The 21,456-nt window shown below is 37.8% G+C and overlaps 1 protein-coding gene across 1 annotated transcript in view; it reads right to left on the bottom strand.

The window, feature by feature from the left end:
• Positions 1 to 21,456, bottom strand: part of GABRB1 (gamma-aminobutyric acid type A receptor subunit beta1) — a 395,673-nt gene that overhangs the window by 256,722 nt on the left and 117,495 nt on the right. Inside the window, exon 4 of the mRNA XM_067735874.1 lies at positions 4,704 to 4,924. Coding sequence (XP_067591975.1) covers positions 4,704 to 4,924 — 221 coding nt within the window. The remainder of the gene's footprint in view (positions 1 to 4,703; positions 4,925 to 21,456) is intronic.

The following is a 21,456-nucleotide window of genomic DNA, read 5'->3' as shown; positions in this document are numbered from 1 at the left end:
TCCTACCTCAAGAAACAAGAAACATCTCAAATAAACAACCTATCCTTACACCTAAAGCAATTAGACAAAGAAGAACAAAAAACCCTAAAGTTAGCAGAAGGAAAGAAACCATAAGGATCAGATCAGAAATAAGTGAAAAAAAATGAAGGAAACAATAGTAAAGCTCAATAAAACTAAAAGCTGGTTCTTAGAGAAGATAAACAAAATTAATATACCATTAGCCAGGCTCATCAAAAAAATTAATAAAGGGAGAAGACTCAAATCAACAGAACTCGAAATGAAAAAGGAGAAGTAACAAGTGACACTGCAGAAATGCAAAGGATCATGAGAGATGACTACAAGCAGCTATATGTCAATAAAATGGACAACATGGAAGAAATGGACAAATTCTTAGAAAAGCACAACCCCTCAAGACTGAATCAGGAAGAAATAGAAAATATAAACAGACCAATCACAAGCACTGAAATTGAGACTGTGATTAAAAATCTTCTAACAAACAAAAGACCGGGACCAGATGGCTTCACAGGCAAATTCTAACAAACATTTAGAGAAGAGCTAATACCTATCCTTCTCAAACTCTTCCAAAATATAGCAGAGGGAGGAACACTCCCAAACTCATTCTAGGAGGCCACCATCACCCTGATACCAAAACCAGACAAAGATGTCACAAAAAAAGAAAACTACAGGCCAATATCACTGATGAACATTGATGCAAAAATCCTCAACAGAATACTAGCAAACATAATCCAACAGCACATTAAAAGGATCATTCACCATCATCAAGTGGTGTTTATCCCAGGATTCAAGAATTCTTCAATATACGCAAATCAATCAATGTGATACACCATATTAACAAACTGAAGGATAAAAAACATATGATAATCTCAATAGATGCAGAAAAGTCTTGAGACAAAATTCAACACCGATTTATGAACAAAACCCTCCAGAAAGTAGGCATAGTGAGAACTTATGTCAACATAATAAAGGCCATGTAAGACAAATCCATAGCCAACATCGTTCTCAATGATGAGATTGAGTTGATGAAAAACTGAAACCATTTCCACTAAGATCAAGAGCAAGACAAGGTTTCCCACTCTCGCCACTATTATTCAACATAGTTTGGAAGTTTTAGCCACAGCAATCAGAATAAAAAAAAAAAAAGGAATCCAAATCAGAAAAGAAGTAAACTGTCACTGTTTGCAGATGACATGATACTATGCATAGAGAATCCTATAGATGCTACCAGAAAACTACAAGAGCTAATCAATGAATTTGGTAAAGTAGCAGGATACAAAATTAATGCACAGAAATCTCTTGCATTCCTATACACTAATGATGAAAAATCTGAAAGAGAAATTAAGGAAACACTCCCATTTAGCATTGCAATGAAAAGAATAAAATACCTAGGAATAAACCTACCTAAGGAGACAAAAGGCCGGTATGCAGAAAACTATAAGACACTGATGAAAGAATTTAAAGATGATACAGACAGATGGAGAGATATACCATATTCTTGGATTGGAAGAATCAACATTGTGAAAATGACTATACTACCCAAAGCAATCTACAGATTCAATGAAATCCCTATCAAACTACCAAGGGCATTTTTCACAGAAGTGAACAAAACATTTCACAATTTGTATGGAAACACAAAAACCCCAAATAACCAAAGCAATCTTGAGAAAGAAAAACGGAGCTGGATGAATCACGCTCCATGACTTCAGACTATACTACAAAACTACAGTAATCAACACAGTATGGTACTGGCAGAAAAACAGAAATATAGACCAATGGAAGAGGAAAGAAAGCCCAGAGATAAACCCACACACATATGGCCACCTTATCTTTGATAAAGGAGGCAAGAATATACAATGGAGAAAAGACAGCCTCTTCAATAAGTGGTGAAAACTTGACAGCTACTTGTAAAAGAATGAAATTAGAACACTCCCTAACACCATACACAAAAATAAACTCAAAATGGATTAAAGACCTAAATGTAAGTTCAAACACTATAAAACTCTTAGAGGAAAACATAAATGACATAAATCACAGCAAATCCTTTTTGACCCACCTCCCAGAGAAATGGAAATAAAAACAAAAATAAACAAATGGGACCTAATGAAACTTAAAAGCTTTGGCACAACAAAGGAAACCATAAACAAGATGAAAAGGCAGCCCTCAGAATGGGAGAAAATATTTGCAAGTGAAGCAAGTGACAATGGATTAATCTCCAAAGTATACAAGCAGCTCATGCAGCTCAATATCAAAAAAACAAACAACCCTATCCAAAAATGGGCAGAAGACCTAAATAAACATTTCTCCAAAGAAGATATATAGATTGCCAACAAACAAATGAAAGGATGCTCAACATCACTAATCAGTAGAGAAATGCAAATCAAAACTACAATGAGGTATCACCTCACACCTGTCAGAATGGCCATCATCAAAGCATCTACAAAGAATAAATGCTAGAGAGGGTGTGGAGAAAAGGGAACCTTCTTGCACTGTTGTTGGGAATGTAAATTGACACAGCCACTGTGGAGAACAGTATGGGGGTTCCTTAAAAAATTAAAAATAGAGCTACCATACGACACAGCAATCCCACTACTGGGTATATATCTTGAGAAAACCATAATTCTAAAAGAGTCATGTACCACAATGTTCACTGCAGTTCTTTTTACAATAGCCAGGACATGGAAGCAACCTAAGTGTCAGTCGACAGATGAATGGATAAAGAAGACGTGGCACATATATACAATGGAATATTACTCAGCCATGAAAAGAAACGAAGTTGAGTTATTTGTAGTGAATTGGATGGACCTTGAGTGTGTCATACAGAGTGAAGTAAGTCAGGAAGAGAAAAACAAATACCGTATACTAACACATATATATGGAATCTATAAAAAAAAAGGTTCTGAAGAACCTAGGGACAGGACAGGAATAACGACGCAGATGTAGAGAATGGACTTGAACACATGGGGAGGGGGAAGGGTAAGCTGGGACGAAATGAGAGAGTGGCATGTACATATATACACTACCAAATGTAGAACAGATAGCTAGTGGGAAGCTTCTGCCTAGCACAGGGAGATCAGCTCGGTGCTTTGTGACCACCTAGAGGGTGGGACAGGATGGGTGGGAGGGAGACACAAGAGGGAGGGGATATGGGGCTATACGTATGCATATAGCTGATTCATTTTGTTATATCCAGATAACTAATGCAACAACGTTAAGCAATTATACTCCATTAAAGATGTTTAAAAAAAAGTTTTATCATAGATAAATTCTTTTCACTTGCATTTTGTTTTCGGATATTGGACACACATTAATTCTAGACTGTTGGCCCTTAACCACAGTTTTAGCTTGGCATTGATGCCATATAAAGGATTTTAGGGCACTTATGAATACTCTAAAATAATAGGAAAATTTCATCAGCTTCTCAAAGGGATCACAAAGATTAACAAAGGTTAAAGAACCACCGCTCTACACATCCTACAATAACATGTTACAATTCAAATATTTCTTTCGTAAAACTGGTAGCTTATTTGAACTGTAGCCTAAAAGTTTTAATCAACCCTTAACTACCTGAGTGTTAGTAACAGACCTCTATAAGTGTATAATACCTCTTTTACACTTGATTCTTTAAAAAAAATAAATGAAACAAAACACTCTGTGGTGCAAAACATTGTTGATAGAAATTAAAGGTAACATAAACATATAAAGATATATTCATGGTTAGAAAACCTGATAATTTTAAATTGTCAATTCTCCCCAAACTGATCTATAGATTCAATGCACTTAATTATAAGCCCAGCAGACTTTTTTGGGTAGAAATCAACAAGTTGATCCTAAAAGTTATAGGGAGATGCAAAGAACCTAGAATTTCCAAAGCAATTTTTAAACAGTCAGCATAAAGTTGAAGAACTTATATTATGGGACTTCATAACTTAACAAATAGCTATGCTAATTAAATAGTGTGATACTGTCTAAGGACGGACCAAAAGAACAGTGGAACAAAATAAATGCTAGAAATAGACCCACAATTATTCAGTCAAAGGTACCAACACTATCTGAAGGGAAAAGCAAAGTCTTTTCAATAAACAGTACTAGAATAACTGTAAAGCCATATGGAAAAAAATGAACCTCAATCCCTACCTCATAAGAAACACAAAAATTAATTTAATGTGGATCACATACATGAAAATAAAAATGAAAACATAAGAGATTTAAGGGAATAAAATCACTTTGCATCTTCTAAAAGTCACCACAAAATATTTTCCTATTTCTTCAAAATGTTGTTTCTCAATTCCATTTCATAATTAAGTCGCTATAGAGAATACCTAGAACACATTGTAATTGAGTCTGGGTGGACCGAAGATAATCAAACAATTGGCTAAAAAAAATTTAACTTCTAGAATAAGCTGGATGTGAAATCTGTCTAACAAAAACACATATTCTTATTACTATGTTTATTATTTGAGGATCACGGCAAAAAAATTCACTTTCCTTTGATGGACAAAGTTGTCTAGATTTAGCTCGAATTGTTCTAAAGAGATTTTCTGAACTTTAATATAATGTTATTATAAAGATTAAAGAGTCTATATATTCACCTACTTGCCTTTCTCCCCCTCTGTCCATTTCCAAGAGTAAAAATTAAACAACAACGTGAACAACAACAGTAAAACATGCAACACAAAGCTGTTTACCGGAGTCCGTAGAGAACTGTTCCATCAGGATGCAGTCGGATCATTCGATTTTTCACTGTAACCCCATGCACAAATGATTTCTTGTCATTCAGAAAGTAGGTGTCTGGTACCCAGAGTTGGTCAGCTACCCTGTTGTCTAGCGTGAGGTTTAGTGGGATTCCAGAATAAGAAAGCCTTTTGTCTTTCCAAGACTGCTGGAAATACATGGTGAGTGTATAATCCTGCAAAAAAAGGAAACCGAACAAAGAATTTTACCATCATCATCATCATCATCAACGTCATCATCATCATCATCACCATCTAAAAGCCTTTTTGGTAAGAATGTGATAGCATGTGGTACTGTGGATACCTAGAGACTCACCATTCTGTGGTCACAAAGCACTGAGCTGATCTCCCTGTGCTAGGTTGACTCACCAACCTCCCCTACAAGGTTATATTTGAATATATTGAAATTTGCACCTCCAAGTATAGGGCAACCAATAGGTTAGAAGTACTAGTGCAATAATTGAATGCATGCAGAAGCATTTGCACAAATATAGAGTAAAGCCATTTAACTGAATTTTAAGGTTTGATGTTAAGGTAATGATATCATGGGGAAGGCTGTAAAGGGAAGTTGTACCTGTAGATTCATGTTCACAAAAATCTACCTCTGGATATTGTATTTACAGTACTGCTTGATTCAGGAATTCGTTTGAGTTCAGAGATGGGTTTGTACTCGAGTTTGTTTCCCCATCTCCTGTAAAAGGTTACACTAAGGACATACCTTTGCACTTTTCTTTCTGCCCAGGTTTCCCCTGGCAGTGAGAGACAGGAAGATTTGGGCTCAATAAATGTGTCAAGCTCACAGGAGAGGAATGGTGAAGATTATCTTAGAGCTTTAGTTGTATGTTTTTAAAGAACTCTATTAATACAAAGTGTAATTGTCCATTAAAAGAATAAGAGGTAGCAGTAAAATCATAAAGACTTAAGATGCGGTCCCAATATTATAAAAACAGAAGGTTCACTTTTTCTTTTAAAGGATACTTATCTGTCAACAGCTTTAGCTGGATGCTTTAGCAACAATTAAGAAAACATGTCATAATTCCTTCACAACTCTGTGTACTGCCATTGTTATATATACCACTGTTTGGGAAGCATTGGCTCCGATCATGTCTTACATCTGGGCAAATTGCACTTCATCTAGATACCTATATGGATATTTATGAATTTCTGAACTATCTTAAATGATAAGACAATATTTGTTCTGGATAATGAGTTCCAATGTCCTTTAACCACTATATTCAAGGATGCTTACACTGTTTACTCAGAAATAATCTTGCAATAATTCAAAGCCATTCTTTCTTGTTCAATGACAAGGACATTTGCTCTTCGCTACTAATCATACAATATCCTTTTTATAGGTCTGAAACCTCCTTCCACCTTACCTTCATTTAACAGAAAAAAAGAACCCACAGAGTTATACACAATTCTCTTCTCAACTGCTAATATCTGCATTTGCATCCTCTTCAAGCTCTTTACATCAATACCTTTTTGGAGGACAATGAATTGAACAGATTCTGGGCCTTAGATTCTAAAACACCTCCATTCCAAAATCTACCACATGTAGAGCTATGTAACCATGGGCAACTAACTTAACCCCTTATATGTCAGATGTCTCATTTCTAAAATAAAAATAGCATTTTACTAGCTTATTGAAAGCATTACTTAGGAGAATCATGGTGCAAGTACTTTAGAAACTAACATGCTAAACAAATATATTATCTTCAAAAATTGTTGCTATTTAAAGATTAATATCATACTTCCAAATTATTTGGAGTGTACGTATTCGTTTTCATAAGCATTTCCACTTTTAAAGAGATGTTTATAAAAGAACCTGCAGGAAGAAGGACCCTGGTAACCATGAAAGTAAGCAACTGTTTGTCTTGTAAGTCTTGTTGTTGGGGTCTTGTTTGTAATTCAGACAATGTAAGAAAATGAATGACTAGCTCAGCACAAGCAGCAATGGGTTACCTGTTTCACTACTCACGCTGAATACACATTAGCCTCCAACTCTCGTAGCGCTACAGAGGATTTCCTCACAATGAGACCATGAGGCAAAATCCTTACTCCACATTCTCCTCAACAAAGAAAGTTTTACTGTGTGATGAGTAAAAACTTATTATAAAATACAAATGAGAGTCTTGGAGGAAGATGGCGGAAGAGTAGGACGCGGAGATCACCTTCCTCCACAAGATACATCAGAAATACATCTACACGTGGAAAACTCCTACAGAACACCTACTGAACGCTGGCAGAAGACCTCAGACCTCCCAAAAGGCAAGAAACCCCCCCACGTACCTGGGCGGGGCAAAAGAAAAAAGAATAAACAGAGACAAAAGAATAGGGACAGGACCTGCACCAGTGGGAGGGAGCCGTGAAGGAGGAAAGGTTTCCAAACACTAGAAGCCCCTTCGTGGGCGGAGACTGCAGGTGGCTGAGGGGGGGAGCTTCGAGGCCACGGAGGAGAGCACAGCAACAGGGGTGAGGAGGGCAAAGCGGAGAGATTCCCACACAGAGGACCGGTGCCGACCGGCACTCACCAGCATGAGAGAGGCTTCGCTGCTCACCCGCCGGGGCGGGCGGGGCTGCAAGCTGAGGCTCCGGTTTCGGTTTCGGACGGAGCGCAGGGAGAGGACTGGGGTTGGCGGCGTGAACACAGCCTGAAGGGGGCTAGTGCTCCACGGCTAGCCGGGAGGGAGTCCGGGGAAAAGTCTGGAGCTGCCGAAGAGGCAAGAGACTTTTTCTTCCCTCTTTGTTTCCTGGTGCGCGAGGAGAGGGGATTAAGAGCGCCGCTTAAACGAGCTCCAGAGACGGGCCCGAGCCGCGGGCTAAAAGCGCGGACCCCAGAGACGGGCATGAGATGCTAAGGCTGCTGCTGCCGCCACCAAGAAGCCTGTGTGCGAACACAGGTCACTCTCCACACCTCCTTTCCGGGAAGACTGTGCAGCCCGCCACTGCCAGGGTCCCGGGATCCAGGGACAACTTTCCCGGGAGAACGCACGGCGCGCCTCAGGCTGGTGCGACGTCAGAGAGGCCTCTGCCGCCGCAGGCCCGCCCCGCAGGCCACGCCCCTCCCTCCCCCCACCCCCGGCCTGAGTGAGCCAGAGCCCGCGAATCAGCGACTCTTTTAAGCCTGTCCTGTCTGAGCGAAGAACAGACGCCTTCCGGCGACCTTAACGCAGAGGCGGGGCTAAATCCAAAGCTGAACCCTGGGAGCTGTGTGAACAAAGAAGAAAAAGGGAAATCTCTCCCAGCAGCCTCAGGAGCAGTGGATTAAATCTCCACAATCAACTTGATGTACCCTGCATCTGTGGAATACCTGAATAGGCAATGAATCATCCCAACTTGAGGAGGTGGACTTTGAGAGCAAGATTTATGATTTTTTCCCCCGTTTCCTCTTTTTGAGTGTGTATGTGTATGCTTCTGTGTGAGATTTTGTCTGTATAGCTTTGCTTCCACCATTTGTCCTGGGGTTCTATCCGTCCGTTTTTTTGTTTGTTTGTTTTTTTACTTTTTAAAAACTTTTAATAATTATTTTTATTTTAATAACTTTATTTTATTTTACCTTACTTTATTTTTTTTCTTTTATCCTCTTTCTTTCTTTCCTTCTACTTTTTCTCCCTTTTATTCTGAGTCGTGTGGCTGAAAGGCTCTTGGTGCTGCAGCCAGGAGCCACTGCTGTGCCTCTGAGGTGGGAGAGCCAGCTTCAGGACACTGGTCCACAAGGGACCTCCCAGCTCCACGTAATATCAAACGGTGAAAAATTCCTAGAGATCTCAATCTCAACACCAACACCCAGCTTCACTCAACGACCAGCAAGCTACAGTGCTGGACACCCTATGCCAAACAACTAGCAACACAGGAACACAACCCCACCATTAGACAGGCGGCCTAAAATCATAATAAGTCCACAGACACCCCAAAACACACCACCAGACGTGGACCTGCCCACCAGAAAGACAAGATCCAGCCTCATCCACCAGAATACAGGCACTAGTCCCCTCCATGAGGAAGCCTACACAACCCACTGAACCAACTTTAGCCACTGGGGACAGACACCAAAAACAACGGGAACTACGAACCTGCAGCCTGCAAAAAGGAAACCCCCAAACACAGTAAGATAAGCAAAATGAGAAGACAGAAAAACACACAGCAGATGAAGGAGCAAGATAAAAACTCACACAACCTAACAAATGAAGAGGAAATAGGCAGTCTACTTGAAAAAGAATTCAGAATAATGATAGTAAAGATGATCCAAAATCTTGGAAACAGAATAGAGAAAATGCAAGAAACATTTAACAAGGACCTAGAAGAACTAAAGATGAAACAAGCAACGATGAACAACACAATAACCGAAATTAAAAATACTCTAGAAGGGATCAATACCAGAATAACTGAGGCAGAAGAACGGATAAGTGACCTGGAAGATAAAGTAGTGGAAATAACTACTGCAGAGCAGAATAAAGAAAAAAGAATGAAAAGAACTGAGGACAGTCTCAGAGACCTCTGGGACAACATTAAACGCACCAACATTCAAATTATAGGGGTTCCAGAAGAAGAGAAAGAGAAAGGGACTGAGAAAATATTTGAAGAGATTATAGTTGAAAACTTCCCTAATATGGGAAAGGAAATAGTTAATCAAGTCCAGGAAGCACAGAGAGTCCCATACAGAATAAATCCAAGGAGAAACATGCCAAGACACATATTAATCAAAGTGTCAAAAATTAAATACAAAGAAAACATATTAAAAGCAGCAAGGGAATAACAACAAGTAACACACAAAGTTAACAGCTGATCTTTCAGCAGAAACTCTGCAAGCCAGAAGGGACTGGCAGGATATATTTAAAGTGATGAAGGACAAAAACCTACAACCAAGATTACCCAGCAAGGATCTCATTCAGATTTGATGGAGAAATTAAAACCTTTAGAGAAAAGCAAAAGCTGAGAGAGTTCAGCACCACCAAACCAGCTTTACAACACATGCTAAAGGATCTTCTCTAGGCAAGAAACTAATAACAAACCCAAAACAATTAAGAAAATGGGAATAGGAACATACATATTGATAATTACCTTAAATGTAAATGGATTAAATGCTCCCACCAAAAGACACAGACTGGCTGAATGGATACAAAAACAAGACCCATGTATATGCTGTCTACAAGAGACCCACTTCAGACCTAGAGACACATACAGACTGAAAGTGAGGCGATGGAAAAAGATATTCCATGCAACTGGAAACCAAAAGAAAGCTGGAGTAACAATTCTCATATCAGACAAAATAGATTTCAAAATAAACACTATTAGAAGAGACAAAGAAGGACACTACATAATGATCAAGGGATCGATCCAAGAAGAAGATATAACAATTGTAAATATTTATGCACCCAACATAGGAGCACCTCAATACATAAGGCAAATACTAACAGCCATAAAAGGGGAAATTGGCAGTAACACAATCATAGTAGGGGACTTTAACACCCCACTTTCACCAATGGACAGATCATCCAAAATGAAAATAAATAAGGAAACACAAGCTTTAAATGATACATTAAACAAGATGGACTTAATTGAAATTTATAGGACATTCCATCCAAAAACAACAGAATACGTATTTTTCTCAAGTGCTCATGGAACATTCTCCAGGATAGATCATATCTTGGGTCACAAATCAAGCCTTGGTAAATTTAAGAAAATTGAAATTGTATCAAGTATCTTTTCCGACCAGCAGCTCATGCAGCTTAATAACAATAAAACAAACAACCCAATCCAAAAATGCGCAGAAGACCTAAATAGACATTTCTCCAAAGAAGATATACAGTTTGCCAACAAACACATGAAACAATGCTCAACATCATTAATCATTAGAGAAATGCAAATCAAAACTACAATGAGATATCATCTCACACCGGTCAGAATGCCCATCTTCAAAAAATCTAGAAACAATAAATGCTGGAGAGGGTGTGGAGAAAAGGGAACACTCTTGCACTGCTGGTGGGAATGTGAATTGGTACAGCCACTATGGAGAACAGTATGGAGGTTCCTTAAAAAACTACAAATAGAACTACCATATGACCCAGCAATCCCACTACTGGGCATATACCCTGAGAAAACCATAATTCAAAAAGAGTCATGGGGCTTCCCTGGTGGCGCAGTGGTTGGGAGTCCGCCTGCTGATGCAGGGGACACGGGTTCGTGCCCCGGTCCGGGAGGATCCCACATGCCGCGGAGTAGCTGGGCCTGTGAGCCATGGCCGCTGAGCCTGTGCGTGCAGAGCCTGTGCTCTGCAGCGGGAGAGGCCACAGCAGTGAGAGGCCCACATAGCGCAAAAAAAAAAAAAAAGAGTCATGTACCAAAATGTTCATTGCAGCTCTATTTACAACAGCCAGGAGATGGAAACAACCTAAGTGTCCATAATCGGATGAATGGATAAAGAAGATGTGGCACATATATACAATGGAATATTACTCAGCCATAAAAAGAAATGAAATTGAGCTATTTGTGATGAGGTGGATGGACCTAGATTGTGTCATACAGAGTGAAATAAGTCAGAAAGAGAAAGACAAATAGCGTATGCTAACACATATATATGGAATTTAAGAAAAGAAAATGTCAAGAAGAACCTAGGGGTAAGAAAGGAATAAAGACACAGACCCACTAGAGAATGAACTTGAGGATATTGGGAGGGGGAAGGGTAAGCTGTGACAAAGTGAGAGAGTGGCATGGACATATATACACTACCAAACGTAAAATAGATAGCTAGTGGGAAGCAGCCGCATTGCACAGGGAGATCAGCTCAGTGCTTTGTGACCACCTAGAGGGGTGGGATAGGGAGGGTGGGAGGGAGGGAGACGCAAGAGGGAAGAATATGGGAACATATGTATATGTATAACTGCTTCACTTTGTTATAAAGCAGAAACTAACATACCATTGTAAAGCAATTATACTCCAATAAAGATATAAAAAAATACAAATGATTATAATGACAAATAATACTCTAACAACTAATGTTATAATTAAAATATGTTTGTGGTAAGTAAATAATGGAGAATGGGAGGAGAAAATAATGTAAACATGAATGATCTCTGCATAGATTAAGTGTGTGTGTGTGTGTGTGTGTGTGTGTGTGGACTTTCCCCTTCCCTTTCTGGAAACCATTTTGTTTCCTGTAAAGAGAGAACTATACACAAGTAGTGAGATCTTTGCTCTACACAGCTCACTCTATTTTCAGTAAATATTGACTAAACATCACACCATATTTCTCAGTTAAAGCAGTAACTTACCCTGTTTGCAATAAGAAGTCATTCAGTGGAAATTTCTGGATACTAGTATTTTACATTGGGAAGTGGGTGATGTGGAATAAGTATCTTTCGGGACTTTTCTTCTTATTCATTGCTATCTTAATCTGGGACCTGATTCTATGATAAATGTTTATATGGACCCATGAGTTTGATAACCTTAAAAAAACTTTTTGAAGCTAATGATAATTGTGATGATAATGATGCAAAATATGGAAAGACCTGAAACAGAGCAATATATCCTTACTATGTATATTTTACCACATGCATGACAATAATTTCCTTCTAGAAAGTGCTCTGTGCTCTGTGGTTTTCACAACCTTGTGAGATAGGCAAATTCTCCCTGAGAGAATTTATGATCTATATCTCTGGGAAACTACTTACTGAATTTTAAATAAATTATTTTTTCTATCTGCACCTTAAATATTAATAGTCACATCTGCATATGATAAAGCCTACGGTATCGTTTTGGTGTATTCTATTCTTAGATGGAAAAGAAAGGCTTAAAATTACTGTATTTTGCTCTCTGTTACAACAGGTTTTTTATTAATCCTTCATTAGTCTAAAGTACAAGCACTCCAGGGAGGATGGAAAGTTTTTGGAAAGAAATAAAAGGTATTAATACTTTGGCCAAGAATGCTGAAATCATTTTTCTTCAAGGTGTGTTTTAAGTGTTCAACCAGCTTTCTCAAGTGTGCAGTCTACTCCTTGAGAGAAAGTGTGACGTATTTAGAAACTATGGGCCATAGGGGACTCGACACTGAGGCAAATTAATGGGATTAACTGGTATGAGATTGCTAATGAAATTCGTCAGGCTAACTCAGGTATGAGAGAATTTGATTCATTGAGGAAAAGCAGGTTAGACGATACCAAATTAGTAGGGCACAATTAAACTCCAAAACCCATACTTTTTAAATCTAAAATTAAAAAAAAAATAAAAATATTTCTAATAAATCAAAGCAATTCTTTGGAGAATAAAGGAAACATTATTTTTATTTATTTATTCACTTATTTTTATTGAAGTATAGTTGATATACAATATTATATTAGTTTCAGGTGTACAACATAGTGATTCAAAATTTTTGTAGATTATACTCCATTTAAGGTTATTACAAAATATTGGCTATATTCCCTATGTTGTACAGTATATCCTTGTAGCTTATTTATTTTATACATAGTAGTTTGTACCTCTTAATCCCATACCCCTAACTTTCCCCTCCCCCTTTCTCCCTCCCAGCTTGTAACCACTAATTTATTCTTTATATCTGTGAGTCTGTTTCTGTTTTGTTATATTCATTCATTTGTTTTACTTTTTAGATTACACATATAAGTGATAGCATACACTTAGCATTCCGAGATATGGAATCAACTTAAATGTCCATCAACAGATGAATGGATAAAGATGTGGTATGTGTGTGTGTGTGTGTGTGTGTGTATGTATGTATATATATATATATATATATATATATATATATATATATATATATATGCAATGGAATATTACTCAGCCATAAAAAGAATGGAATTTTGCCATTTGTAACATGGATGGAACTGGAGGGTACTATGCTTAGTGAAATAAGTCAGATAGAGAAAGGTAACATTCTTTTCAGATCAGTAGTTTTAAAATCTGGGTGATTTTTGTCTCCCAGAGGACATTTAGCAATGTCTGGAGACAGTTTTGGTTGTTACAACTGTGAGTATCATGTGTGCAACTAACATCACAGAGAAGAACAAACCTGACTCCATATTGGATCTATTCTTTTAGTTTTAACCTTTGTGCTCTATTGCCTGTCTTAGCATGCTAGCTCTGCACCTTTGTAAAAGAATGTTTCCTATAGCCTGGAATATACATAATGGCCCTTTCTTCATGTTCTGCCTCCCAGGCTTGACCTTTAAAGGTTTAACACTCTTCCGTTCATATAGACATAAAAAGTTGGATTGTAACTCGAGTAAGATGGTTCTTTGAGACACTAGTCCGCCATCTTCTCAGTTTTCTGTCTTTCTAAATGAAGTAGCTACTCCTTGCCCCAACACCTCATCTCTCAATTTGTTGGCCTATCGTGTGGTGAGCAGTAAGAGCTTGGACTTGGTAACACTAGGATCTGTGGGTAAAGGCCAGGGATGCTCCCCAACCTAATATACTGAACAGTGCATCCCCTATAACAAAGAATTATCTGGCTCCAAATGTCAGTAATATCAAGGTTATGAAACCCTGCCTTAAATGAAAATATCTTCCTTTTTAGTATCAGTCAAATATTTCAAACTCCTTTATCATCAACATGTCTACTTGAACTTTTATATATTCCTCAAAACTTTGTGTAAGGGATGCCAGCATTAGATGGTTTACAATTTGCCACTTCAACATAATAAATCATTTGATAAAAATCCATTAATTATCTAGCATCAGAGGAGGGAGAAAGAGTTATATGGTTTAGGTATGCATTTTATCAGAATGAGCTCTAAGAAGACTTCATAGTGGGCTGGAAAAGTGAAGTCTCTTATTAGCTGCCTCCATAGTCAGTACACATCTCAAACTAACTTGATAGTGAAGAGACAAAATATTGCTTTAACATCTAGTAACATTGCATCTGCTCAGAAGGATCATGTGAGCAATCCCTCCTTTTCAAACTGTTCCCAAGAAAAGGGAGAACTTTCATATATATATATATATATATATGAAAGAACCAAGGCCCCTGCACACATTTGCATTTTATCTTTCACTGATTTGATTGTACATTATACATCATAAGGAGTCCCAAGCACAAATCCCTGTTCCTTATAAAACATTTATGCCAGTTCATTGAACTCTGAGATCCACTCTTTCCAAAGCTAAGGCTGCTTTCCCCAAAGGCTGATGTAGTAGAGCTGTGCATCACTTCTACAGAACCTTCTGTGATGGAAATTGCCATGCCTACAGTCCCTGCTGATTGAGCATGACCACGTTCTATATCACACAATTCTGCCCTCCTCACACCTTGGGAATGAAGAGTAGATGTCTAAGTTAAGACCAGCTGGCCCACAGGCAGGTGATAAAACTGTGCCTGGCTCAAAAAGATGAGATGGACCAAAGTCCTCTCCCTGAAATTTGCTATTGGATAAAGGATCTGATACAGGAGCTGTGGGACCAAGTGCAAAGGTCATGACATAGAACTAGTGCTGCACTGCTATTATGAATTTATAAGAGAGGAGAGACTATGAATAAAAAGAGGAAGCCAGCTTGCAAAGGAAGAAACAAATGGAGAAAGATGCAGAAAATAGCCATAGGAGAAACAGCATCATTAGAGAATGAGTGACCAAGTTCATAAAGACTTTCTGCTTCCTATTTCTAGTTCTCCTGAGGTCTGGACATGTTTAATACTTCAACCTCTAATGAACCCTCTTTGTATTATTACAACAAACTTCACTTTCCTTGTGCTAATTTGATTCCATCTTTATTTCCTTCGACCAAAAAAACCCCATAATAATTATGCTGATTGATGTCCATACCAGAATCTCATTAAGCAATAATTATACATATTAAGAAACCCAGAAAACCTCAATCATCTGGCCCATCTCTCTAATTTCAAAAAGGGAGGTATTATGAAAATCTGAGACTCGGAGATGTTAAATGACTGGAAAAAAGTGGAGGGAGATATATTTGATCTGGTTTATTAACCAAGAGAGCAAGGAGAGAGAAGGAAAACATATTTACTTCTATGGAGAAAATTCCCTGTCAAACACAATGACAATTATCAAGAAAAGTAACCTGGAAACTAATGTATATGCTGGCAATAGGTAGTATTTCTTATAAGGATAGGAAAACAAAACAAACAAATCTCACACAACTTGCATCTCATGAAAACAAACTTTAGTGAAAAATTGCCTGATGAATACACCAATTTAGGTTGTAATTAAAATGAACCACACCACACCTGTTTCTAATGCAACCTCTTGTTTAAATGAATGCTTTGTGTATCAGTGTCACCATTAAGTATATTCTGCAGCAGAAATGCATCACTGCATCTCCAGATTTTCTGTTAATTTTTAATCTTTTATCTATCACCTAATATCATGCTATTAATATATATTTGTTGTGCTTACTCCCTAGCCATGTTTTGTTACAATATCTTTAAACTACATGCATTCTCATTTTGCCAAAGCCCATGTTCTTATTTTTATTGATTTTTTTTCACTAACTGTAGCCTGTACTATGCCTCAGAGAACATAATCTTCTTTTACATTTGTCTCATCCTAAATAGCCCCATTTGGTTTATCCATCTGTGTAGTCAGACTTTTTGTCAGTCTGTGTTTTGTTCTGAACTATTCTGGAATGAATCAATCTTGTGGATGAACAAAAACATTGAGAGTTATGGGCTTATACCAATGAGAGTCATCTATGGAAATCGCATGGGCTCATATGACACTGACATGACAACTGGAGTACAAACTTGTGTTCTGATGCAATGAACTTCAGGAGAGTCTCAATATATAAAACTGAGACTATACAATATAAAAATTTTAGTATTTGTGATCTGATATCTACTTTAGAAGCTGTAAAGATTTATTTTCTTTAAAAATAGGAAAACCCTTTTTTCTATACAATGAATCCAATTTCTTGAAAAGGATATGATAAAATTTGTGTTTCATACTGTGACAGTTTAAATGTCTTATAATCTAAAACCTAAATAATCAGAAGTGCAAATAATTAAAGTTGTTTCCATGGTAAGATATATTGAAATGTTGGGCCTGAAGCAGGGAAAATTTTCTAGAAACTTCTAGGTCAAAAGATCTTAGGTTATTAGAATGACTAATTCATTCTGTCAACATTTCATGATTGTTGACTAGATTGAAAAAATTGTATTATGCCAGAGGCTGAGGAGAGAACGTTGGGTAATACATCTTCCCTTCCTGCCTCCTAGGAGCCCCAAGGCTAGGAGGTGAAACTGAGCATTGTTCATTTCCAAGCTGTCCCCCTGGCCTCCATAGGCTTCTCAGTCCTTCCATTACCTTTGTAACCAGCTCCCTGTGTGAAATTTCCCCCACCTGAAATACTCAGCGAACTCAGAGTGATTCCACTTTTCTTCATTGGTGGCTGCCTACTGCAAGAGACAAGATTATTGAGTAGGAGGTTAGCAGCTTAACAAGCTCTGGCATTCACCTAGAGTATAGAGAAGGTAGAGTTAACACAGCACTAAAGGGGAGGTAGGGGAGAGAAAACAGAAATAGTTAAAGCAGAATTTGGGGTGACCTTTAGATCTGGGAGGGTAGAGAGAAGGGGTCATCAAGGATGACTACAGGATTTCTGACCCAAGTGAGTAGATGGATAACAATAGTAAGAACTGAAGATTTGGGACTGAAAATGACTCATTTATTTCGGGCTACTTTGAGTTGTGGGCGTCAGTGGCACTTGCAGATAAAGGTGCCAAGTAAGTAGTTATGTGCCGGAATATAGGAAGGCAGGGCTTAGGGAGAAACAAAGCTAAGTGAGTCATGAGGGATATATGCAGCCGTGGGAATGGAGTAGCTCACCATGGAGACAGTAGACGGTAAGAAGAGGATAGCACCCCTGGGGAAATTTGATTCTGGGATTAGTCACTCTTTTGAGTTTTCAGAACTCTCCTCTTCTACTTTGATTGTAGTACTTATTTTGTAATTATTTCTCAGTCCCACTAGACTTGGAGCTTCCCAAGGGCAAACGTTTATATTTTTAGGCCCTAGCTTAGTGCACCAGTGATAGCAAGTGCTCAAATATGTTAACTGAATGTGAAATAAGTAGTGCTGTGTGTTTGGGGCACCTGATATCAGCACTAAGTATGTTAGTGCCAACTCATCTTAAACTTTGAAATATTGGTTATCCTTAGGTAACGTACATGGGAACTCTCAGTTAGCTAAAATAATTAATAATCCAGGATTTCCATTCTCTAACAACTCACGATTAATGAGTTCATAATTCCCACGAATATAGGAAATTGATAAATTTCTGGGAGATGATAAAAGCATATGGCGTTTAAAAAAACTTACTTGTTAGGAATGAATTAATAGTGACTTTCTACAAAGTATTAATAGATATATTTTGAATTATATCAAATGAAATTTCATTGATAGTTCTAGTAATAACTTGTCATTTTGGAAGTATTAGCCTATTTATACTAAAGCTTTAAAAATAGATCTCTATGTAGAGAAACTTTCAAGCTCATTTACAAGTGAGTCAATATTCAAAAGTGTCAATAAAATAATAGATTGATGATTAATTTATCAGGAGAATGATTCATAAACTACTGACATTTAAAACCACATAATTAATTATCTATGACACACTAAAGTTTTTTCAAAGTTCCTTAGTTCCAGAGGTTCATAGAAAATTAGTTTCCATTTTCCCCAATATCTAAGTAAGAATAGAAATAAAATCAATTTCATGGAGGATCTAATGCAGAATGTGGTGTTTTTGGCTGACTATCCTGAGTTGGACTATGAATGACCAGAATGAAAACCAACATGTGGTATGCATGGCAACTTGCAAAATCCAAGCTATAGACTGAGCTAAACTGGGAAAGGATATGAGAATCAGAATTAAACCAAGATTCTATCAAAACACACACTACTTAGAAGAGATGAAAAAAAAAATCTGTGATCATTTTCCTGTGCAGGAAGGCAGTATTCTCTTGTGATTTGTGATCTTGTAATGTATACAGAGCTTAAAAGGGAGCAGTCAATAGCAAAAATTCTAGGTCTGGTATTGTATTCTTGGAGGAGAATGAGATCTTAGGAACTCTTAACTAAAATTAATAGGGTGAAAAAATAAAATAAAATAAAATTAATAGGGTGGAATAAGAAGGATTGTTAAGGGCTACAGGAATATCTCTCTCCAGAATCAAGCACTTTCTGATATCTCTCAGAGCTTTAACTTGCCTTCCCAGGAAGGTATCCTTAGGACACTTTCAAAACGCTTATTCTCAAACTTCCTAATGGGAAGATGGATTTCCTTCAAATCATCATCCTAAAGAGACAGTAGGTAATGATCTCTGGGGAGTCCCTGGGGAACTCTCAAAATAGAATAGGCAGCAAATTATAATGCCCAAATATCAAATTTATTACATTCACTTTCTTGTTCCATCCTCTCTTTTCTGTACCGTCTTGTGTTTTGTTTTTGTTTGTTTGTTTGTTTTAATTTTCCATTCAGAGATAATCACCATCAACATTTGGTATCTAATTTTTTTCTATCTACTTTAAAAGAAATAAAATCATTCTATATATACTACTTTTTATCATAAGCATTGTTACTTTTTTCCACAGATATTTATGTTTGTTTGCTTGCCTATTTATTCATTGTTCAGCAATCTCTCTTCCTGCATTGTACTTTCTTTTACTAGTTAGTAACTTGGTGAGCAACTTTTTTTTTTTTTAAATTAATTCATTTATTTGTTTATATTTTTGGCTGTGTTGGGTCTTCGTTTCTGTGCGAGGGCTTTCTCTAGTTGCGGCGAGCGGGGGACACTCTTCATCGCGGTGCGCGGGCCTCTCACCGTCATGGCCTCTCTTGTTGCGGAGCACATGCTCCAGACACACAGGCTCAGTAGTTGTGGCTCACGGGCCCAGTCGCTCCGTTGCATGTGGGATCTTCCCAGACCAGGGCTCGAACCCGTGTCCCCTGCATTGGCAGGCAGATTCTCAACCACTGCGCCACCAGGGAAGCCTGGTGAGCAACCTTTTATATGTTTGCTTATGCTTATGCAATTATCTAGGAACATATATACATATAGATAGAACTTTTGTGATTATTTTTTAAAAATAGCATCATATCATATTCACTTCTGTGAATCTCTCTTTTTTAACATTTATTGTGTTTACACAACAGACTGAAAATCTTTGGACAGCATCTTCTGTGACTTCCATATTTTGAACTTTAGAAGTTCAGGAAGGAGTTTTCAGTAACGGTTCTATATAAATAATGAATGGAAGAAGATATCAAGGGAAAATTCTCCCGAGATTTAGATTTCTTGTTTGTGCAGCAATCATAGAAAATGGCATACTTCAAACCAGATAAAACTGGTTACTTTTTGAGAAAGGAAGATTTTGGAACCAGGAGACACGTTTTTTTCTTTCACATTAAAAACACATTACATGGCAGCTTATTAAATAGCTTAAAACAATGGCTACAATAATAAAATATTTAATTTTCAGGAAGAATAATACATCAGACAAGATGTGATTTTAGGGCCAATCTCCTTTTAGCAAACCTTCATTCCTTCCTAAAATTTTATTCTCTTTTTAAATAGGGTGTTTGTTCATTTAGGGTCTACTTTCTCAACCTCAGCACTATGAACATTTTGGATTGAATACGTATTTGATGTAGGAAGCTGCATCTGTGCATTCTGGGATGCTTAGCATCACCCCTGGCCTTTATTCACTAGATTCCAGTAGCAGCCCCTCAGTCATGGCAATTAGTGATGGCTGCAGACATTGCCACATGTGCCCGGGATGGGGGGGAGGGGAGCGAAATTCTCCCTGGTTGATAACCACTGATTTAAGGTCACCATAGTCTGTACCTGCCCCTTCTCATGGAAGCAGAGATTTTCCTTTTGTCTTCTTTCCCGATTACCTTGTCCCTATTCCTTGGGTCCCAATTATACTTTGATACATTTCTCTACCTTTATGGGGAGTGCAAAAAAAAAAAATCTATTTATAAGAATTACACAATAGCTTTTCTTCCTCCTGCTACCTCAGCCCCACAGTAGGACACAGAGCTTGTGCGGGTGAGGAACAGAGACTAGATTTCCACATCATTCACCCGATGGACAAGGTGTGTCTGTGCAGTGCACTAACTGTATAAATTTCCCTGGTGCTCTGCTTATAATATTATAACATGGCATTTGTGAATGGATTGTGGAGACCTCAGACATTAATGTCTCCATAGTGACAACACAGAAATGGTTGGTTGTGTTCCCAGGCCAGTCTTCAAAAGTCAATTTACCCATAAATCAGTCGAGATCTCTGAATGGTAATTTCTTAAATTCTGGGACCTGGTAATTGGAAACCATGCAGTACAGTCTTACATGAGGAGGTAAAACAGAAAGCAAGCTGGCTTTCCTTCCCCTGGTCCAGTTTGATAAAAACAATTTTAAATCAAAATGGCTTACCTTTTATATCTATGCCATTAATTCAACTCCCTAAAACCTATATTTATGGAAGTTCCCTGAAATCATTCCATCCTTATTGAATCTTTCTTTTCTTAATAACTCAGAAATTCCTCCAAATCAATGGGTAGAGATACAACTCATTCCATTTAATGGCTACACAGTATCCTGTAACATGGAAATTAGTCATTATTTTGTTAATGGTCACTGAAGTTGTTTCAGGTTCTTTTTTTTTCTCTTTTTTCTTTTTATTGGGGTATAGTTGCTTTACAATGTTGTGTTAGTTTCTGCTGTACAGTGAAGTGA

This window comes from Pseudorca crassidens, chromosome 4 (genome assembly GCF_039906515.1).
Source record: "Pseudorca crassidens isolate mPseCra1 chromosome 4, mPseCra1.hap1, whole genome shotgun sequence".
Classification (NCBI taxonomy): domain Eukaryota; kingdom Metazoa; phylum Chordata; class Mammalia; order Artiodactyla; family Delphinidae; genus Pseudorca; species Pseudorca crassidens.
The sequence above is the reverse complement of the archived record's forward strand: the minus strand, read 5'-3'. Positions and strand labels throughout refer to the sequence as shown.